The sequence below is a fragment of the Eremothecium cymbalariae genome, chromosome 6 (assembly GCF_000235365.1).
Source record: "Eremothecium cymbalariae DBVPG#7215 chromosome 6, complete sequence".
Taxonomy (NCBI): Eukaryota; Fungi; Ascomycota; class Saccharomycetes; order Saccharomycetales; family Saccharomycetaceae; genus Eremothecium; species Eremothecium cymbalariae.
In genome coordinates this window covers 534532-551245 of record NC_016454.1, presented here as the reverse complement: position 1 = coordinate 551245, position 16714 = coordinate 534532, and the positions used below count along the sequence as shown (strand labels likewise).

Genomic DNA, 16714 nt, shown 5'->3' with positions numbered 1-16714 from the left:
GATTTGATTTTGTCACCGAAGTTGAAAAGCCCGAGATATTATATACAACATTAACTGGATGCCTTATCCAGCAACTCTATAAAAGGGGCAAACATCCCTCGGATTAATTAACGGACTATTGAATTATGGAGCTCAGCAGGAAACGCAGTATCACTGAAGTCCCAATTTTTTCAAGCAAAGGAAATAGGAAAAGGGACCTCTCCACTTGCAGCGAAATTATACCACGATCTTCGGCTACATCATCCCAAGAAACAACAGAAAGTAAGATTAAACTAGAATTGACGCCGCCAGATACTCCACTAACTTTATCAAAAATCGGTTTCCAGTCAGTTTTAGAAAATACAGATTTGAAAAGAAGTAGAAATTCCATTCTTTCTCAAGGATTTGGTACTGACACAGGCGTATATGGTCAAGATAAAGCTATGGCTTCTTACAGTCGTGATCATCAATTAGTTGAATCAAGTCGCGAGAATATATCTAACAGCTATCCTATAAATCCGTCCACTCTCTCAATAGAATTGTACGTGCCAAAATCCAACGCCAACCTTAATAACAATACTGCAAGTCAGTCGAGCAATATTTCAAAAGGAAAGAGTACTATCAAACAAGCTGCGATGAAACTATTTAGAATAAGACCAACTACTAAGGGTTATCAGGACAGTGATACGCAGTCAACTCCTTGGACAAGAGTTCTCCATTCTCAATACGGAAAGCATCACAAGTCTTATACTACGAATAATGCTACCAATATTAGTAAAGCTGTTTATTCACAAAGTCAAGGCCAAGTAGCTAATATTAGCGATGCATCAATAAAAATGGTTCATGAAGTTAATTTTGACAGCAATGATATCCAGATGTTACAGGATTTAATCAAGAATATTCCCAGTTTCGAGGCTAGTTTCAACCAGTTTACTATACAAGAACAAGACGCTCTTCTAGGTAATATTTGGGGTTTGTACTGTAATCTTATCCTTTCTATGTTTAAAAATGAACGTATTTGGCAACTACCTGCAAAGATTGAGGATATTAATCGTGTTCTAAAATTTTATATTAAACTAAAACAGAACGGTAAAGTGGGTTGCAGTGGTCCAAAGTTCCTTACTGAAATTTTGGACTGCCTACGAGCTTCACTATACGTTCTGGAAACTCAAGTACTCTACAGTCATTCAGAAGATACTATAATGAACAGCGCTTTAAAACGTCTTTGTGCTATATGGGGTATATTCTATAAACATGCCTTTAGCGATGCGATGACTATACTAGCTCCATTAGAAGTTAGTTTTCAAAATAACCCTCGATACTGGCTAGGCGTGGAAACTGGCTCATTGAGTACTGCACAAATACTGTATCAGATGTTCAGGGATGTAATAGTCATACCTTATTATCAAACGTTTCTGAACTATCAAGGCATGAGAAAAAATTTCCAAGCATATATAACTGAGGAAGATGAGAAACATGGTGTGTCACAAACAGATAAACTGACTCTACTTCAATGCTTTGGAATACTGGCTTCACTCAATAGTCGTGATATGAATCAAAAAATAGTTGACGAGCTATTAATGGGAGTCCGGATGAGTATCTAAAATGAACATTAATCGCTATGAAGAAATCAATATTTCTTGACTTCTGTTTTACCCAATACTCTGGAAAGCATTGACATAAAATACCGAGTAATTCTTCCGAACACATAAGCAAAATAATGCATCTAAAGTGGTTACACCGCAAAGCGAATGTTGAACTAAAGACATAATCTAATTGAACTTATACACAAAAAAAATGGATTGATGACTTATTTATTTTTCAGAATTCATAGATTCTAAGTTGAAAAATCCTCACATGTAACTTTATGATGCTTGCCCAAAAATAATGGGAGTTCATGTATCAACAATAATATTTCGGTATTTGGGTAGGAACCACTGGTTGGTTGAGTATAATTGTTCTATCAGAGATTATAAACCAGTACCAACTTAAAGTATAGCAAGAGCCCATAGTGGAGTCATTATAACTAGAATCAATAGGAACTTCGGTTACAACATCCACATCATGGTGACAATAATCATCATATGGTAAACACAACCGATATACCAGAACCCGATAGTTACATGAATTTATTTCGAATAATTTCTAATTGTTAAAAACGTCATAACGTCGTCAAATCCGCCATACTCAGAACCAAAATCATAGCCAAACTATATGATATCTGGTTTTGTCTAAATGAGAAATATGATATACTAAGCTTCGAGCCATTGTGGAAAGATAGAAGCTGCCGCATATAAAATGGAATCATTAAAATCAAGCAATACGTTCAGTAAAACGATGAATAAGAAGTTAAAGTATGATATCATCATTGCTGCTGAAATTACTACCATGGCTGCGCGTGTTTGAACATGTCAATATGTCATACACTCCTTCAACAACGTTAGTCTACTAGCAACCTTTTCCAAATAATCTTCGTCTTTGCTAACGGTGATTCTTAAATAAGTTTCAGAGTTCTTGCGATGCTCTTCACAATAGAATTCGCTGCACGGCAACAAAAGAATACAGAACTCTTGGGTCAACCAATAAGAAATAAAGAAATCTCTAGCTCTATTCTTTAGATATTCGGGAAATTGATAATCTTCAGGGATTTTCACCTTTGAAAAATCAGTTATGATAAAATGGGCACCCTGAGGTTTAGTATAAGATACGCCCAGATAATCCAGAGCTTTATAAATAATCGAGAATTTCCTGTCGAACTCGTTTGGCATGCTTAGAAAATATCCACATTCAAGCGCTCTTTGAATACCTAAACCAGAGGCTACCTGGGAAATAGATGGTGAGCAGAACCCCATTCTAACATGAACCGCTGTCACCTTTTCCACAAGTTCACGATTTTTTGAAATCATCCATCCAACTCTCCAACCCGTAACCCTGAATATCTTCCCTGCTGAGCCTATTGTTATGGTCTTTTGGGCAATCGCTTCGGATAAATTAGAAATTCTGCTAAGAGGATTTGGTGTGAATTGTAAAAATTCATACACTTCATCGGCAATTATGTACGCACCATTGTTAACGCACAACGTTGCCATCTCAAGTAGCTCATCGCGGTTGAATACTTTCCCTAGAGGGTTATTCGGATTGTTGATAATCATAAGCTTTGTTTTATCGGTAAAGGCTGCACGAAGGGTTTCACGGTCTAAGATCCAGTCATTGGCTTCCAAAATTCTCTTTTTACCCTGATTTGGATTAGTTAGAGGGACATACTTCACAACACCCCCTGCAATTTTAATGAGATGTATATATGGATCAAAGAAAGGCTCTATGACAATCACCTCATCTCCAGGCTTTATTAAAGCCATTAAACTCTCAAGAAGAGCTTGAATGGCGCCAGTCGTAACCAAAATATTTTCGTTGGTCAATTGAGTCTCGAACACAGGGCTATAAAGTTTGATTAATGAGTCTACCAATATAGGCTCACCACCCTGTGGAGAATACTGGTTGTTTTCTGGTACCATTAAGCCCTTCTGTGCCTCTTCAATGATAAATTCTGGTGGGGAATAATTAAAATAGCCCATACCCATATGATACACATCGGAAAACTTGCGCTTCTCATCCCTAGAAACTTCCAAAAGAGCGTCATTTGTCAATGACCAAACATCCTTCTGGAATGGTCCTGACAAGTAGGTGGCAGGGGCTGAACTCATACTTATTTTTGTCCTTTTTTTTCAAGCTTCAACCTTTTTTAATTGAACTACACGGGTAATGAAAATTGCTGTGGAAAATCCATTTAATAACATAATATGGTGGTGGATTTATATATAAATTCTCCCACCTATCAAATATTATACATAGCATTTACAAATAGTCTACGAGCAACTATTAGTAGTGATCTGGTCGCGGCTGACATTAAGTTACACATGTCCCTGTATCAAAAAAGGTAATATCAAGTTTGATAAATGATCTGATAATATCACAATTCCAATGGCATTTGATTTAGTTAAACTTTTGTAATTCATGAATGGTTTTCAGACATGTTTCGCATTTTATCTTTAACATTAATTCAAAGCCTCTGTATGCCGAATGCTATATCCTTCTTATGTAATATTATCGTATGATCAACAACTAACTGCTTTGCTTTGTGGATATCAAGTTACAAGGACAGATTTTCCTTTGTTCATACTGGATGAATCATATTTTACTCTGCTCAGACCGTTTAAAGAAAAATAAGAAACCTAATAAACTCAAGAAGCTTATGAAGTCTCAAGAAGATGTGGAGCTGGAGCCGTTGGCACTGTTGAATACTTTAGATCTACACTGATAAACAGTAACTATTACTTCTAGTTTTTCAGTATGATCAGTTGATGTCACGAACATCTGTACTATGTCATCGATTTTTTATTGGGCTTTGTCAATACATAATAATCGCCTTGGGATGGGAACCCAAAGCCGGAGACAGCATGAAAATTAATGGAAGCTAAAACGTAGATTTAGAATGCATCGGGGTGAGTCTGGATCTGTAAAATATATCACAACTATGAAAACAGGTCTGCCAATTTATGCCTATTGTTCTGGAAATAGTTCAATACTACTAATTAAAAGCTAAAAATACCCATTCAGTATACTTTACGGGGTTGGCTATAAATCTTACTTTAACTTCGGTACTTTCAATCATTATTAATATTATGTCTCAATATGAAGCATCTAAAAGGACTCACGAATCAAGTTTAAACGGATATACGCTAATCCGCAGTGCGAATTATATAGTATTAGTGTAATAAGACCATATGTAGCCTCCATTCTTCGTCTCAATTGCCTTCTTACAGACGTTTTTTAACGACATGCCCCTAAGACACATCTATATAATCCAGCGCATGTACGATACAGAACAAAAATTGTTGAACTACGGCTGACGGAAGACTAACTACCCAACCCAACTTTTTAACTAGGCTAACTTGAAGTATATAAACTAACTCTGTATTATTTAATATTAGACGGTCCCCATTGGCACGTGATTCCATTTTTTAAAGAAATCATAAAATTAGAATATAGCCCTGCAGGTAGGTACATTCGCTGATGTTTGAGCTTTCTGATAACAACCTTACATCATGAATATGTTACATAATTAATGCTTGGCAAAATGGGTTTCTCACGCTAAGTGAAGTTTTGATAATTACTAAAGTGTTATCAGGCTGAATGGTGATTAGCAGTTCTCGAGGATATCCACTCATGTTCCGAAACGTGGTATATACGCAGTCAAGATATCTCAGAGAGGTACGCTCTGGGTTGCAGAAAGGTCATTTACTCAGGATGAGGGTTCGTAATTTTGGAATAGACAGAAAACCCGGGCCTCCTCCATTATCCAAGGATGAACAGGAAGAGTTTGAGAGATTACAAAGGTATGCTAATTCAGTGGCCGCAATCAACGAGTACAACGAACAATTAGAAGGTGATAATTTAAAAGAATCAGCTAAGTCACCTATATTGCAGAAACAAGTCAAGGAGTTTTCTCCAGAATTTAGTAAAACGATACCAGAATTTGAAGGGGATGTAAATCCAAAGACAGGGGAAATTGGAGGCCCAAAACAGGATCCGCTGAGACATGGTGACTACTCTTATAACGGCAGAGTTACCGATTTTTAGTTTTTTACTGTTAAGGCTACGGAAGACCGAAAAGTATGTATATAAAATTTTTTCGTTTTAACACTCAGATATATAGCTTATTTTCCAAGTCCTTTGCAGCAGCGAGCAACTGATCATTACAATCTCCAATCATCTTTGAGTCCAACGTCAAAAGGTCCTGGAGTTTTTCAAAATTAAAGAGCTCTTCGTTAGGGATGTTGCCGTGATTGGATTCTATCAGTTCTAATTCCTTTTTCAGAAAATTTAGTTCTTCGCACAGCTTACTATTTTGGAGTACGTACTCGTTGAATGCGAGTACATCATTTTTCAACTCTCTGAACCAGGCCCTCTCTTTCATACTAAGCGGGAGTTCGTTGAATTTTGGGCTTTCGTTAACCTTATCTAACGACTGTTGAAGTTTTTCGAGCCTACTTCTGAGAGCGATGTCTTTTTTGGACACTGAATCAAGCCTGCAAGTCAATGACTTGGTATTTTGCTTCAAGGTCACACTTCTGTCATTCAGTTTACTGACTGTTTCTAGTTGGCGACACAGTTCAAATTGTTGTGTGGCTGCTCGGTTGTACATTAGATACCCCAATGACTGGGCGAGAATGATTCTATCCATAACTTCTGTGCTAATTTTGGTGAGGGTGGCCAACTGATGTTCATTAAACTCGCTATTCAACGGTACATTCTTTTGTTCAAGAGGGACCAATGGAAGAGGTTGACGAAGCGTATGTTGAAGTGCCTTATTAGTTTTTAATAGTTCCTCCATTGTGGACGGGAAGCATACAGTATATTTGCCATTCTGTGAAATAGCAGGATCAACCCTTGGTTTAAATGAACTCAAACCTACATCATCAGGTATTGATCGAATAACTGAATTTCCAATAAACAAGATCCCCTTGGTCGAAGGTTCGTTCCAAGTAACCACGGTATGATATGAACCAGCTAACGGAGTAATATCTGAGGTTAATTTAACATCTACCATGGGAGCTATATCTCCTTCTTTGATACACTCACCAAGAGCCTTTAAATATGGGAACCTTACGATATGAGCATTATTCTTCTCAAGAATAGCCACACCTGATTCAATAGCAAATATCTCACCACCAGCTCTGAATTTTTCAATTAATACAAATGAGCAAGCGTTGTTTAGAGATCTACTCCAAGACATGAGCAACTCTATATCTGGGAACAAAGACAAAATAGTCCCATCATCAAAACTGAGTATTAGAACGTATGCGCCCTCGTCGTTTACCGGCAGTGTAATTAGTTTTGTGGCTGTGGTATTGTATAACTCCTCAGGAAAACCATAAATACTAAATGGTCCCCGTGGAGTTACCATTCTTTTGTGCTCTGGAATATTCACGTCGAAAAACTCGGAGTCCTTGTCAATCATCTTATAGATCTTTGAGACGAAGTCAAAATGCTCGATCATAGCAATCTTCTTCTCATTTGGAGTATCTTTATCAATTGATTCATATAATGCCGTAGCCTTATACCATTGTGATTCCCAGAAGGAACGCTTAATTCGTAACCGACTTGGCAATAAGGGATGTAGTGCATAGACATCGCCACCTTCTTCTAACGACAGTAGATATAATGTCAACCCATCTGGTGAAAATGCCATACTGCAAATTTCAGATACATGCGAGGAAATACCTAACTGAGGAAGCTTTTCATTCAAAACAACCGTAGGATACATGAAGTTGGCCTTAGCTAGCTCATATAATTCAATAGTATTCTCCTTGGTCAACACAACAAGGCATGAATCTAGATAAGCCAATGGATGCCATAATACCTGCTTAATGCCCAACTCGACGCGCAAGCAAGACTTCTTACCATCCATATCGAACAGCTCAACATCATTGGAACCATAGAATGCGATTAATGTACCTGAATTATTCAAAATGCTATGCTCACTATGTTTAATGTCTAAATGCTTGCTCTTAAATGTGTGTTCCGTTACTCTAGCGTACCGTAAGTTTTTATCAAAGCACGTCACGATTTGAGTCGCATTCTTACAGACATGTACATGCAACTTACTCAGAGTTCTAAATGGGGGCACTTGGAAAATCGGATGCGGATCGCCAGTCATACTTGTGAGGATAACTATGTTGCAGTGTTGTGTTTTGAATGTTGTTGAACCTGAGTTCACTAAAATTTTTCGGGAATTAATTATACAAATTGACAAATACAGCTTTGATACATAGATTTCCCAAGTTCAGACTACAGTACGTTGCACCCTCCAGATCCCAGGATTAGCAAGTAACAGCAGTATAAATAGTACTAGTGTTCCATTTTAAAGGTTATATATCTATTATGTACAAGTATTCTTGATCTATTTGTCACCCATCAAATTCTTGACAGAAAGTTATTCTGCTTGATCTTCTCTCTGTTCATCTTTCTCAGTTGCTTCTTACGAGCAGCAAACGGGTCCTCATTTAGCTTAGCAGCTTCAACTTGGGGATCTAATACACCCCACAGCCATTCTGGATATTCCGATTCATGCAGAGCTACAGGCTCCTTGCCAGTTTTTTTAATTTGTAAATTTAGTGGAGTACCGGCTGGACACGACGAGATAATGGCTTTAGAACCCTTTTGCTCAGCCAGCCTAAGGGTAGTAGATATCAGACGTTTGTTGATTATTAGAGGGGATGAAAACATAGCTCTATTTGTTACCTAAGCGGTGGGCACGGAAACTCTAATAATGATATAAGACGTTGAAGTAGTTTAAAAACAAGGTTGGTTTTTTCTTTAATTCAGTTTACGGCAAATCTAAAAAGTCGTCAATCCAAGTAGAACTATGGCTAAAATACAAAATTATGATCAGTGTTTAATAGATACATATTCTATCCATCAATACATATAGTAACCAATTTCTCACTACTTATTGGTAACAGTCAGAAGCAGTGGATTAAATAAATGTTCTAATAGGCCGTTGATAAGGATGCTCCAGGCTATATAGTAGCATAGTTTTGGGCTGAAGACACTCCATATGAATAAATGGTATCGTAGTGCCAAACAGGATATCAACAGGAAAACACCAGTAACAGAATAATGGAACAATATAGGTAACCTTTCAACTAAGTATGTATGTTTTTTATTGGGTTCTTGGTAGACTTCAATGAGGTTCAAAGACCAATAAATCACAGGTGCGAAGTTACTAATAAACGTCAAGAAACCAACAACATATATGTTATAACTCTGAGAAACACCATTATATGAATTGGTCAAATTTATTGTTGCTATTGAGTTTGTGCCACCGAATTGGAAGAATGTAAAGTTTTGCATTATTAAGGATAATATGCAGGATATCTGTGATAGGTCATTAGAGGATAAATTAGTTAGAATCCTGTTGATTGCTATCTTCATAACGGTGAAAAGAAGGAATAATGGGATATTGGAAGGTGAGGTCTGTAAAACCAATATGGTATTAATAAGCGGGATTATACTTTGCAATGTTTTTGGCGATGATTTAAACCTGTTATAGCATACCCGAAATACTATCGATGCCAGAATACTTTGGAAACAAAGCCGGGCCAAAGGTACTAGGGCTTCTTTGAGCATATTATCGGGTCCAATTAAAAATGAACATGTCATATTAACAAAAGCCTGTAACCAGTTTGGGACCAATCCTTCATTGACGAGAGTCCAACAACCTTTGTAAGCTAAGCATAAAGTAACTGTAACAAACGACGAGACAAATGTCATCAGATTAAATTCAACAGTTTCAAAAGCGACTAAAAACATTGTTGCAGCATTTATAAGCCATTTAGTATTGGGGTATCTTTCCAAGATCTGATAAATCGTATTTTCGTATATGTATTTTTGGCCACTATTATTCCATCCACGGATTAATCTGGCACAGACAGATACCAGAAAATGATCCCAAGTAAGAGACGGATTCATAACCCAAGATATTCCTACAGCAGCGGTAAGTATCCACCACCATATCTGATGCTCCTCTTCCACAAAACTACTGCTGAACATGCTCAAACCTAAGGATAGAGATATAGCCACCGTCAGACTTAAAATTTTGGTTTGTTTGAAAGTTCTGTAAAATTCACAAGAGATGATTATTGTTATGAAACATAAGATGGACAAACCAATAATTAAAAAGATGTAGTTATAGTTTGTAGCAGCTGTAGCCAAATCATCTTGAGTAATCTTCATTTGTTCCAGTAACATGTCAATGCTAGCCCCAGCAAACTCGGGCGTATTATTCGCCAATTTCATTAACTGGCGAAAGTTATCTTTCACTTTAATCTCAGCAAAAGTACCAAGTAGCGGCAGGAAATCCTTTATTATAATACCAACGCTATTTTGGGGGATAGGGAAATTAAATAACGAAACTAGGGTTGGCACAATGTCCACTTGTTGGATCCTAGTAAGATATTGATAATCTCCATCTGAGTTGATTAGGGGCACTTGAACACCTCTTTGAGCTTCTGGAGCTTTATAGTTTGCCAATTTTTTAGAAATAAACACCATTGCTGCACTTGTTTCTCCAGCAGATGAACCCCCATGATTACCCATATCATTCATCCCATGATCTCCCAACACACATACTAAAGTTCGTTCATCAACCGCGTCATAAATGTCTTTAATTACCGCATCCATCTCTATGTGTTTAGGAAACATAAATTGTGACGCGGATCCCCCTTTATGCCCAATATGATCTAAACCTAAATAATGTAGGATCAGAATATCCCATTCCTGATAACTTAAATCATACGGCAGATGCCTAGTTACATTTCTATCGACTTCTTCAAAATCACTAACAAAGAATGAGTTGGTACCGTCACTGCGTTGAAAAAAGTGTGAAGGAAACAGCTTTAACCAAGTGTCATCACCATAAAAATGTATCCTTTTCCCATGCTTATGAAGTTGAGACAACCATGAGTCTTGGTCCTTCAAGTTAGATGACGTATCATCTTCAGCAACATTCAAAATTGCATCAAGAAAATTTGGCATAGAACCAGTTGTGATCCCCTTTAACCTAGGCAATGTGACAGTAGGAGGGTTTGAATATGCCGTATAACCCCATGCTTCGCCTTTATTTATCAAATCGTGAACAAAGTGGAAACCGGACACATTTGCTTGAAATAAAAAATCAGACCGTAAAGCATCAATTACCATTACCACCATTTTTTCGAATTGAGGTTCCATTGGTTTATGTTCCTCTGGCATGTAAAGAAATTCAGAATCACCTGTCAAGACAGATTTCTGTGGGAAAAACCCAATAGCAAAGGTCAAAATCGCAACCAACTGACATATCAGAAGTGATATAGCCCTAAATAGCATTTAATCAAATTAACTGTGAATCGTAGGCATACAAACACCTTGACTCTTTTGTTGGTTCAAATAATAAGTAAATCTAACACGCTCGCAATTTCATTATTTAGATTCTAAAATACCGTGCGTAATGCTAGGCAAGTGAGTGCAGTAATGTTCAACTTGATATTAAATATTGATGTATATATACAGTCGCAGGATCACTGCAGTAACTGATCTCTATAATAGGGCTGGTTATTTAAAAACTTTGCAGCTCTCTTGTCGTCCCTCCGTTTGTCTTTCACTAGGGTTTTCCAGGTCCTCTTCTGCATTGCCAGTTGTTTCCTATCGGCAAGTGTCGCCAAATGCCTAGTATCAGCAGCAATTACTGTGCCCTGACCCTCGGATAACTGGCGCTCAGGTTTTAAGTTTTGTCTGTAGTACCTTTGTAAGGATCTATGCCCTACCTTCATTCCGGTCGGTAGGTGTAACTCAGCGCCATCATGATATAAAACTTCCTGTTGTAATACTTCGTCATCATCTTCGGAAGCAAGGCCTTCTTCTTCGATGTCTTCCCACTCATTTTCGTCAGAGTTGGTAGCAGTATCCAAAGCAGCGTAACTGCTTGTAAAATCATAAAATTCAGAGATTTCCAGCTGCTCATCCTCAGATTCATACGGTACACGACAATGCGATTTAGCTAACATATGTGCTCTTACAGCCTCCAAAGATCTACCCTGGTAAGAACAACATAAACAAAGATTTCCAATGCCTATTTTCTCAGATAAATATTTTACCATACCCTCTTTATCCACCAAATATTTCTCCTCAGGAATATAAAAACCATGACTCTTAAACATATGACCTAAATTCTGTTCGAAAGTTTTAAAAGAACGCTTGGAACAGAATAAACATGTCTCTAATGGAATATCAACCTTATTTTTCAACTTCGCAGCCATCAACAATTCATGTTCCTCTTCTGCAGATATTTCATTATGTTCAACCGCTGGCCCCCCCAAATTTGTTGATTCACCCTCCACACCATTAGTCGAAAGTAATTCACTTCTGATGGATTCAGCTTCCTGGGTAGGAGTTACATCTCCCGGCGAAATATTATCATTGTGCATGCTTTTAAGCATGTTCTCTCTTGCCAGTTCGAGAATCCTCTTCTTCTTCTCCAACAACGCTTCCTTTTCTCTACGTCTCAATTCACGTTTTGAAACATCCTTATCCTCTGCAGGTTTCAAAGTAGCAACCTTGTTGTTAAACGTTGCTTCATCGATCGATGGAAGATTTGCAACTCTTCTCTTCAGGTTATAACGGTGCCAGCCTGATTTCATATGAGACCTCTGGTCCTCACTTAAACTAAAACCTAGACCACAAGAGTTACAAGTATAAACTGACATATTGAAATAGTACCTCGAGCGCTTTGACTAGAATCAAATTACAAAGATTATATTATAAGTTTTCAACTGTAGCAGAAGTTAATGTTCATTATGGAAAGTTTTTGAGATGGCACTGAAATTTTTTTAGTTAGGTGAAAAAGAAACAAACGGAAGACCATCAACAATAATCAAATAGCAGTAATAGCCTCATCGATCACCATAGCTCAGTATCAGTAGCAGTTCTTACATAGGACTGATATTTATGTCGAAGCTAAATTATTGAAATACTTAGTGTAGTTTTGAAGCTTTATCGCTTCTTCATAGTAGCCATCAATCCTAGATTACTTGATGTTCGATTGCATCTCGAATGTGGGCCCCGCCCTCAGTTAGCTTTAGCCTCTTCTTTAGCACGCTGCTGACGCCTTCTCCATTTGATAATGTCATACCAGCAAAACAACATATATATTGGGACTATTAGTAAGTTTGCAATGGCGCCGAAGAGCCATCCAATTGGCCACAGCGAGTATTTCGTATTGTGACCATTGAAACCCATGGTACACGCCAAAAGTATCCATCCAACAAAGTCCGTAGTGATATCATCGCAACCGCTTTGCAAAGACTTGATAATCTTATTACAGCACTCCTCGGGGGAGATTGCACGACTGGCACCCTCTATAACGGTGGTTATGTCCGGCTTTGTACGGTTTTCCTGCACAAACCCTTCAGAAGCAAAATTGCCCGGATATACACAGGAAATTCGGACATCAGGCTGCTCCTGTCTTAGTATTGCTACCAACGAACGAATACCAACCTTCGCTGGTGCATACTGTGAATACCCAATGAACGGATAGAGCGCAACAGACGACGAAATAAATACCAAATGTTTCGCACCATGCTTCAACGAAGCATGTGCTAAGAAAGCTGCAGTACAATAGTTGGTATCAACCCCACCTGCTATTTCCTCGGGTGTCAAATCAGTGAAGAACTTGGGCACTGCTCCGCCAGCACAGATAAGAACCTGCGTTAACTCGAAAGCCTTTTGATCTATTATAGTAAACAATTCTTGAACAGCTTCATAATTGGACAAATCACACGCATAGTAATACAACCTGCTATTCTTTGGATAAGCATTCAACTTCGAGAACCGTTTGCCTCCCGTTATTTCAGTTGCAGCTTCCTTCAAGTTGGCCACAGAACGTGACACAATAATCACTGTTGAATTCGACTGTCTGTAGAATTTTTTAGCATATTCCTTGCCTAGACCCTGAGAACCACCACTGATGAGAACAACCTGGTTATTAAGCTTGTATTTCGTCGTTGTCATAACCACTAACTTTAGCCACCCTTACACTACTATATAGTATGCTTTCTTATAGCTTGCTGAGTCTGGTCTTCAATAAAGATCCCGAACTAAAATTAAGATCACGGCCCTTTACGACAGGGTAACGCCTGGTTAATGGAGAACTGCAACTGGCTACTCATCCTCCAATACACAACATTCCATGATCATATGTCTGTATTTCATTAGTGTGTGCATATATAAAGGGCTAGCTACCTCTATATATATCTGCTATTTACAGGTGAGGCCAGGTACGAGTATCTAACCCAGAAAAGTAATCTGTACATCTTTTTTGTTATATAAGACCTAACTGCTGCTCCCTTCTGCTGCCCTTCTTGCCTTCTCGAGCGCATACTCCCTCTTTAACTCTTTCAATTCTTTCTCATCAACAGGTGGGATAGGCACGTCTGCAAAATCATCATCTTTGTGTAAGATTTTATAGGTATAAGTATATATGCCGCCACTTAGACCTAGTAGGAGACACAAACCTAGCATATTCTGTTTAAAGTAAGGTCTCCTAGCTCTGAGCATAGCCGGGGTCATTTTCCATGTTCTGCGATCTTGGTAGGGGCTGGGTTCAAACACCATGGTGCCACTTAGATAGCTCTTATTTACTGGTCTTTCTTGTCCAGTGTGCTTGCTGACAGTTCGCAATTTTTAATCCTATTTGTTGAACTTCTCATTATTTTTAAACAAAATAGAAAATTTTTTGACTAATTTAAACATCATGATCATGACCAACATAAAAATTGAAGAGCGCAGAAACATAGAGAAGCTAGTTGCTTTTGGACCTTTTGATTCTATCCCGTCATGACAGTTGGTTTGAGAAGACAATTGTCACGCACAAAACCGCATAGAGAAGCGCTGATGAGATCTCTCGCTTCGCAGCTGCTACAGCATGAGGTAATTGTATCGACCACTCCAAAGTTGAAAGAAGCCCAACGTCATGCTGAGCGTATTATTACCATTGCAAAAAAAGCTGTTCAGAACCCGAGCAAACATATTCCTGAGTTACAAAGCAGACTGTACCTTTCGGGTGATAATTCGAAGCTTTTGAAGAAGTTATTAGAAGACATTGCTCCTAGATATTCCACTAGGGAGCGTGGTTACACGAGACTTATGAAATTAGAACCAAGGTTAGGCGATCGTGCTCCAAGCAGTGTTCTTGAATTGGTGGATGCTCCAGTTGTTGATAGTGACGGTAATCTATTAAAGGGTAACATGAAACTGTGGCTGATTGTCAAGGCTATCTTGCACGCCAACTCCAAGAATGAAGAACTCCACCAGATGACACTCAAAAATCTACACAAGCTGTCCAAAGGCATGGATCGTGATGCCTTTTTGCGTGATGTGAGAGTGGTGAGGGAGTTCATTTTGAAGAAGCAAGGTGTCGAAGTTAACCACGAGGAGACTGACCAGTTTCTGCAATATATAGATACCGTCATAAAGGATTATTCTGTTCGTGAACATGTCCCATTGGCCCCAAAGAAAGTAGGATACCAGTTCATGAAGGATAGGCCGTATGCCAATAAACAATAAAAATTTGATGTATTTTTAGGACTGTGCACATCTTGTAAATAAGATTATAAAATTGTAACACAGAAAACTCTTTGAACTCTTTGTTGATTACATTCAGAGCTTTTAAATCTTTCATTAGAGCAATATCTGTACAACTGTAGCACGGAATTCAAGACCCTTCTGTTTAAATCACGTATATATGTGCTTGGTCCCCAAACTTTGATTCGCTTTCAGCAACCAGATAATCAGTCTGAGCAGCTGAACGTAACGAAGAGGATATAATTGCGACACTGTTTCATCTCCAAGAACGCTCAAAGATTTCTGTTTGTGGTATTCCAATGGATCTTTGAATCTAAGAGTTACTGTAAGTACAATATACACGTGACTAAATAAATTGTGGCTAATTAAGTCGATGCAGCCTCGTTAACTGGAGAAACCATTACTTATAAAGTTAAGCTATCTGGCTGAATAACTTCTTCTCTACAAGCTAGTCATGAAACTACCCTTCAACATGTCGATAAATACCCCCAAGCTTTCTATCAATGGCTTTTGTGATGCTATTGGCAATACACCATTAATCAAGCTTCAAAAACTATCTGCTGAACTGGGTCGTAACATCTATGGCAAAGCAGAATTCCAAAATCCCGGTGGTTCGGTAAAGGATAGGGCAGCTTTGTACTTAATCAATGAAGCAGAATCTACAGGAGCAATTGACCCTTCGAGGCCTGCTACAATTGTCGAAGGGTCTGCTGGAAATACAGCTATTGGTCTTGCACATATTGCCAAGGCGAGAGGATACAAAGCTGTATTTTATATGCCTGATACGCAAGCTCAAGCAAAAATCAATTTGTTGAGGTATTTGGGGACTGAGGTTTATCCGGTTCCTCCTTGTCCGATAACTGATCCTTTAAATTTTAATAACAGGGCGAGGGATCATGCAAAATCATTGGATAATGCTATCTGGACCGATCAATTTGATAATGAGGCAAACTGGAAGTCACATTACTACACGACAGGCCCAGAAATTCTGCAGCAGATTGAGAGCGCGGGCTTAAAGCTTGATTCGTTTACTTGTTCGACGGGAACAGGTGGTACTTTCACTGGTATAGCCAAATATTTAAAAAAAGCTACAGGTGGTGTTTGTAAATTAGTTGTTGCTGATCCCCCCGGATCCGTTATTTATTCCTATGTTAAAACAGGTGAGTTAGTGCGAGAAGGAAGCTCCTTCACTGAGGGAATTGGCCAAGGTAGGATTACCAACAACTTACAAGCTGGCCTTGACTTTGTTGACGATGCCGTTTTTGTTCCAGATGAAGAATCTATAGTTATGGTTTACAGACTCATTGAGGAAGAGGGGCTCTTTTTAGGTGGTACTTCTGGCTTAAACGTTGTAGCAGCAGCTAAAGTTGCCAAAGATTTGCCTCCAAATAGCAATGTGGTGACTATTCTTTGTGATTCTGGTCATAAATACGCTGATCGACTCTTCTCTAAGAGTTGGTTGCAGGAAAAGAACCTATACGACGTTATTCCAGACCATTTAAAGAGATATGTTACTTTAGACTAAGGGCATTTCATTAAAAAATAAGTTGACAAA

The 16714-nt window shown here is 38.3% G+C and overlaps 11 protein-coding genes across 11 annotated transcripts; 4 read left to right on the top strand and 7 right to left on the bottom strand.

Annotated features, from left to right (window-relative positions):
• Window positions 1-125: 125 nt before the first annotated feature.
• On the top strand, window positions 126-1583 carry BIT61 (Bit61p; the record flags this gene model as incomplete). The annotated part of the gene is made up of 1 exon (XM_003647442.1): window positions 126-1583. One exon carries the CDS (start codon window positions 126-128, stop codon window positions 1581-1583), a length of 1458 nt encoding a protein of 485 aa, XP_003647490.1.
• Window positions 1584-2390: 807 nt separating this feature from the next.
• On the bottom strand, window positions 2391-3683 carry Ecym_6292 (pyridoxal phosphate-dependent aminotransferase; the record flags this gene model as incomplete). Its single annotated transcript, XM_003647441.1, has 1 exon — window positions 2391-3683. The coding sequence occupies one exon, from the start codon at window positions 3681-3683 to the stop codon at window positions 2391-2393; it is 1293 nt and encodes a 430-aa protein (XP_003647489.1).
• Window positions 3684-5172: 1489 nt separating this feature from the next.
• Window positions 5173-5619, top strand: SDH8 (Sdh8p; the record flags this gene model as incomplete). The annotated part of the gene is made up of 1 exon (XM_003647440.1): window positions 5173-5619. The coding sequence occupies one exon, from the start codon at window positions 5173-5175 to the stop codon at window positions 5617-5619; it is 447 nt and encodes a 148-aa protein (XP_003647488.1).
• A 64-nt stretch (window positions 5620-5683) lies between these two features.
• NUP82 (linker nucleoporin NUP82) lies at window positions 5684-7699 on the bottom strand (the record flags this gene model as incomplete). Its single annotated transcript, XM_003647439.1, has 1 exon — window positions 5684-7699. The coding sequence occupies one exon, from the start codon at window positions 7697-7699 to the stop codon at window positions 5684-5686; it is 2016 nt and encodes a 671-aa protein (XP_003647487.1).
• Window positions 7700-7956: 257 nt separating this feature from the next.
• On the bottom strand, window positions 7957-8268 carry MRPL37 (mitochondrial 54S ribosomal protein mL54; the record flags this gene model as incomplete). The annotated part of the gene is made up of 1 exon (XM_003647438.1): window positions 7957-8268. One exon carries the CDS (start codon window positions 8266-8268, stop codon window positions 7957-7959), a length of 312 nt encoding a protein of 103 aa, XP_003647486.1.
• Window positions 8269-8487: 219 nt separating this feature from the next.
• On the bottom strand, window positions 8488-10908 carry LAS21 (mannose-ethanolamine phosphotransferase LAS21; the record flags this gene model as incomplete). Its single annotated transcript, XM_003647437.1, has 1 exon — window positions 8488-10908. The coding sequence occupies one exon, from the start codon at window positions 10906-10908 to the stop codon at window positions 8488-8490; it is 2421 nt and encodes an 806-aa protein (XP_003647485.1).
• Window positions 10909-11099: 191 nt separating this feature from the next.
• On the bottom strand, window positions 11100-12284 carry REI1 (Rei1p; the record flags this gene model as incomplete). Its single annotated transcript, XM_003647436.1, has 1 exon — window positions 11100-12284. The coding sequence occupies one exon, from the start codon at window positions 12282-12284 to the stop codon at window positions 11100-11102; it is 1185 nt and encodes a 394-aa protein (XP_003647484.1).
• A 361-nt stretch (window positions 12285-12645) lies between these two features.
• On the bottom strand, window positions 12646-13587 carry TSC10 (3-dehydrosphinganine reductase; the record flags this gene model as incomplete). Its single annotated transcript, XM_003647435.1, has 1 exon — window positions 12646-13587. One exon carries the CDS (start codon window positions 13585-13587, stop codon window positions 12646-12648), a length of 942 nt encoding a protein of 313 aa, XP_003647483.1.
• A 321-nt stretch (window positions 13588-13908) lies between these two features.
• On the bottom strand, window positions 13909-14190 carry COA3 (Coa3p; the record flags this gene model as incomplete). Its single annotated transcript, XM_003647434.1, has 1 exon — window positions 13909-14190. The coding sequence occupies one exon, from the start codon at window positions 14188-14190 to the stop codon at window positions 13909-13911; it is 282 nt and encodes a 93-aa protein (XP_003647482.1).
• A 222-nt stretch (window positions 14191-14412) lies between these two features.
• Window positions 14413-15141, top strand: MRPL8 (mitochondrial 54S ribosomal protein bL17m; the record flags this gene model as incomplete). The annotated part of the gene is made up of 1 exon (XM_003647433.1): window positions 14413-15141. The coding sequence occupies one exon, from the start codon at window positions 14413-14415 to the stop codon at window positions 15139-15141; it is 729 nt and encodes a 242-aa protein (XP_003647481.1).
• Window positions 15142-15613: 472 nt separating this feature from the next.
• Window positions 15614-16684, top strand: Ecym_6283 (uncharacterized protein; the record flags this gene model as incomplete). Its single annotated transcript, XM_003647432.1, has 1 exon — window positions 15614-16684. The coding sequence occupies one exon, from the start codon at window positions 15614-15616 to the stop codon at window positions 16682-16684; it is 1071 nt and encodes a 356-aa protein (XP_003647480.1).
• Window positions 16685-16714: the final 30 nt, after the last annotated feature.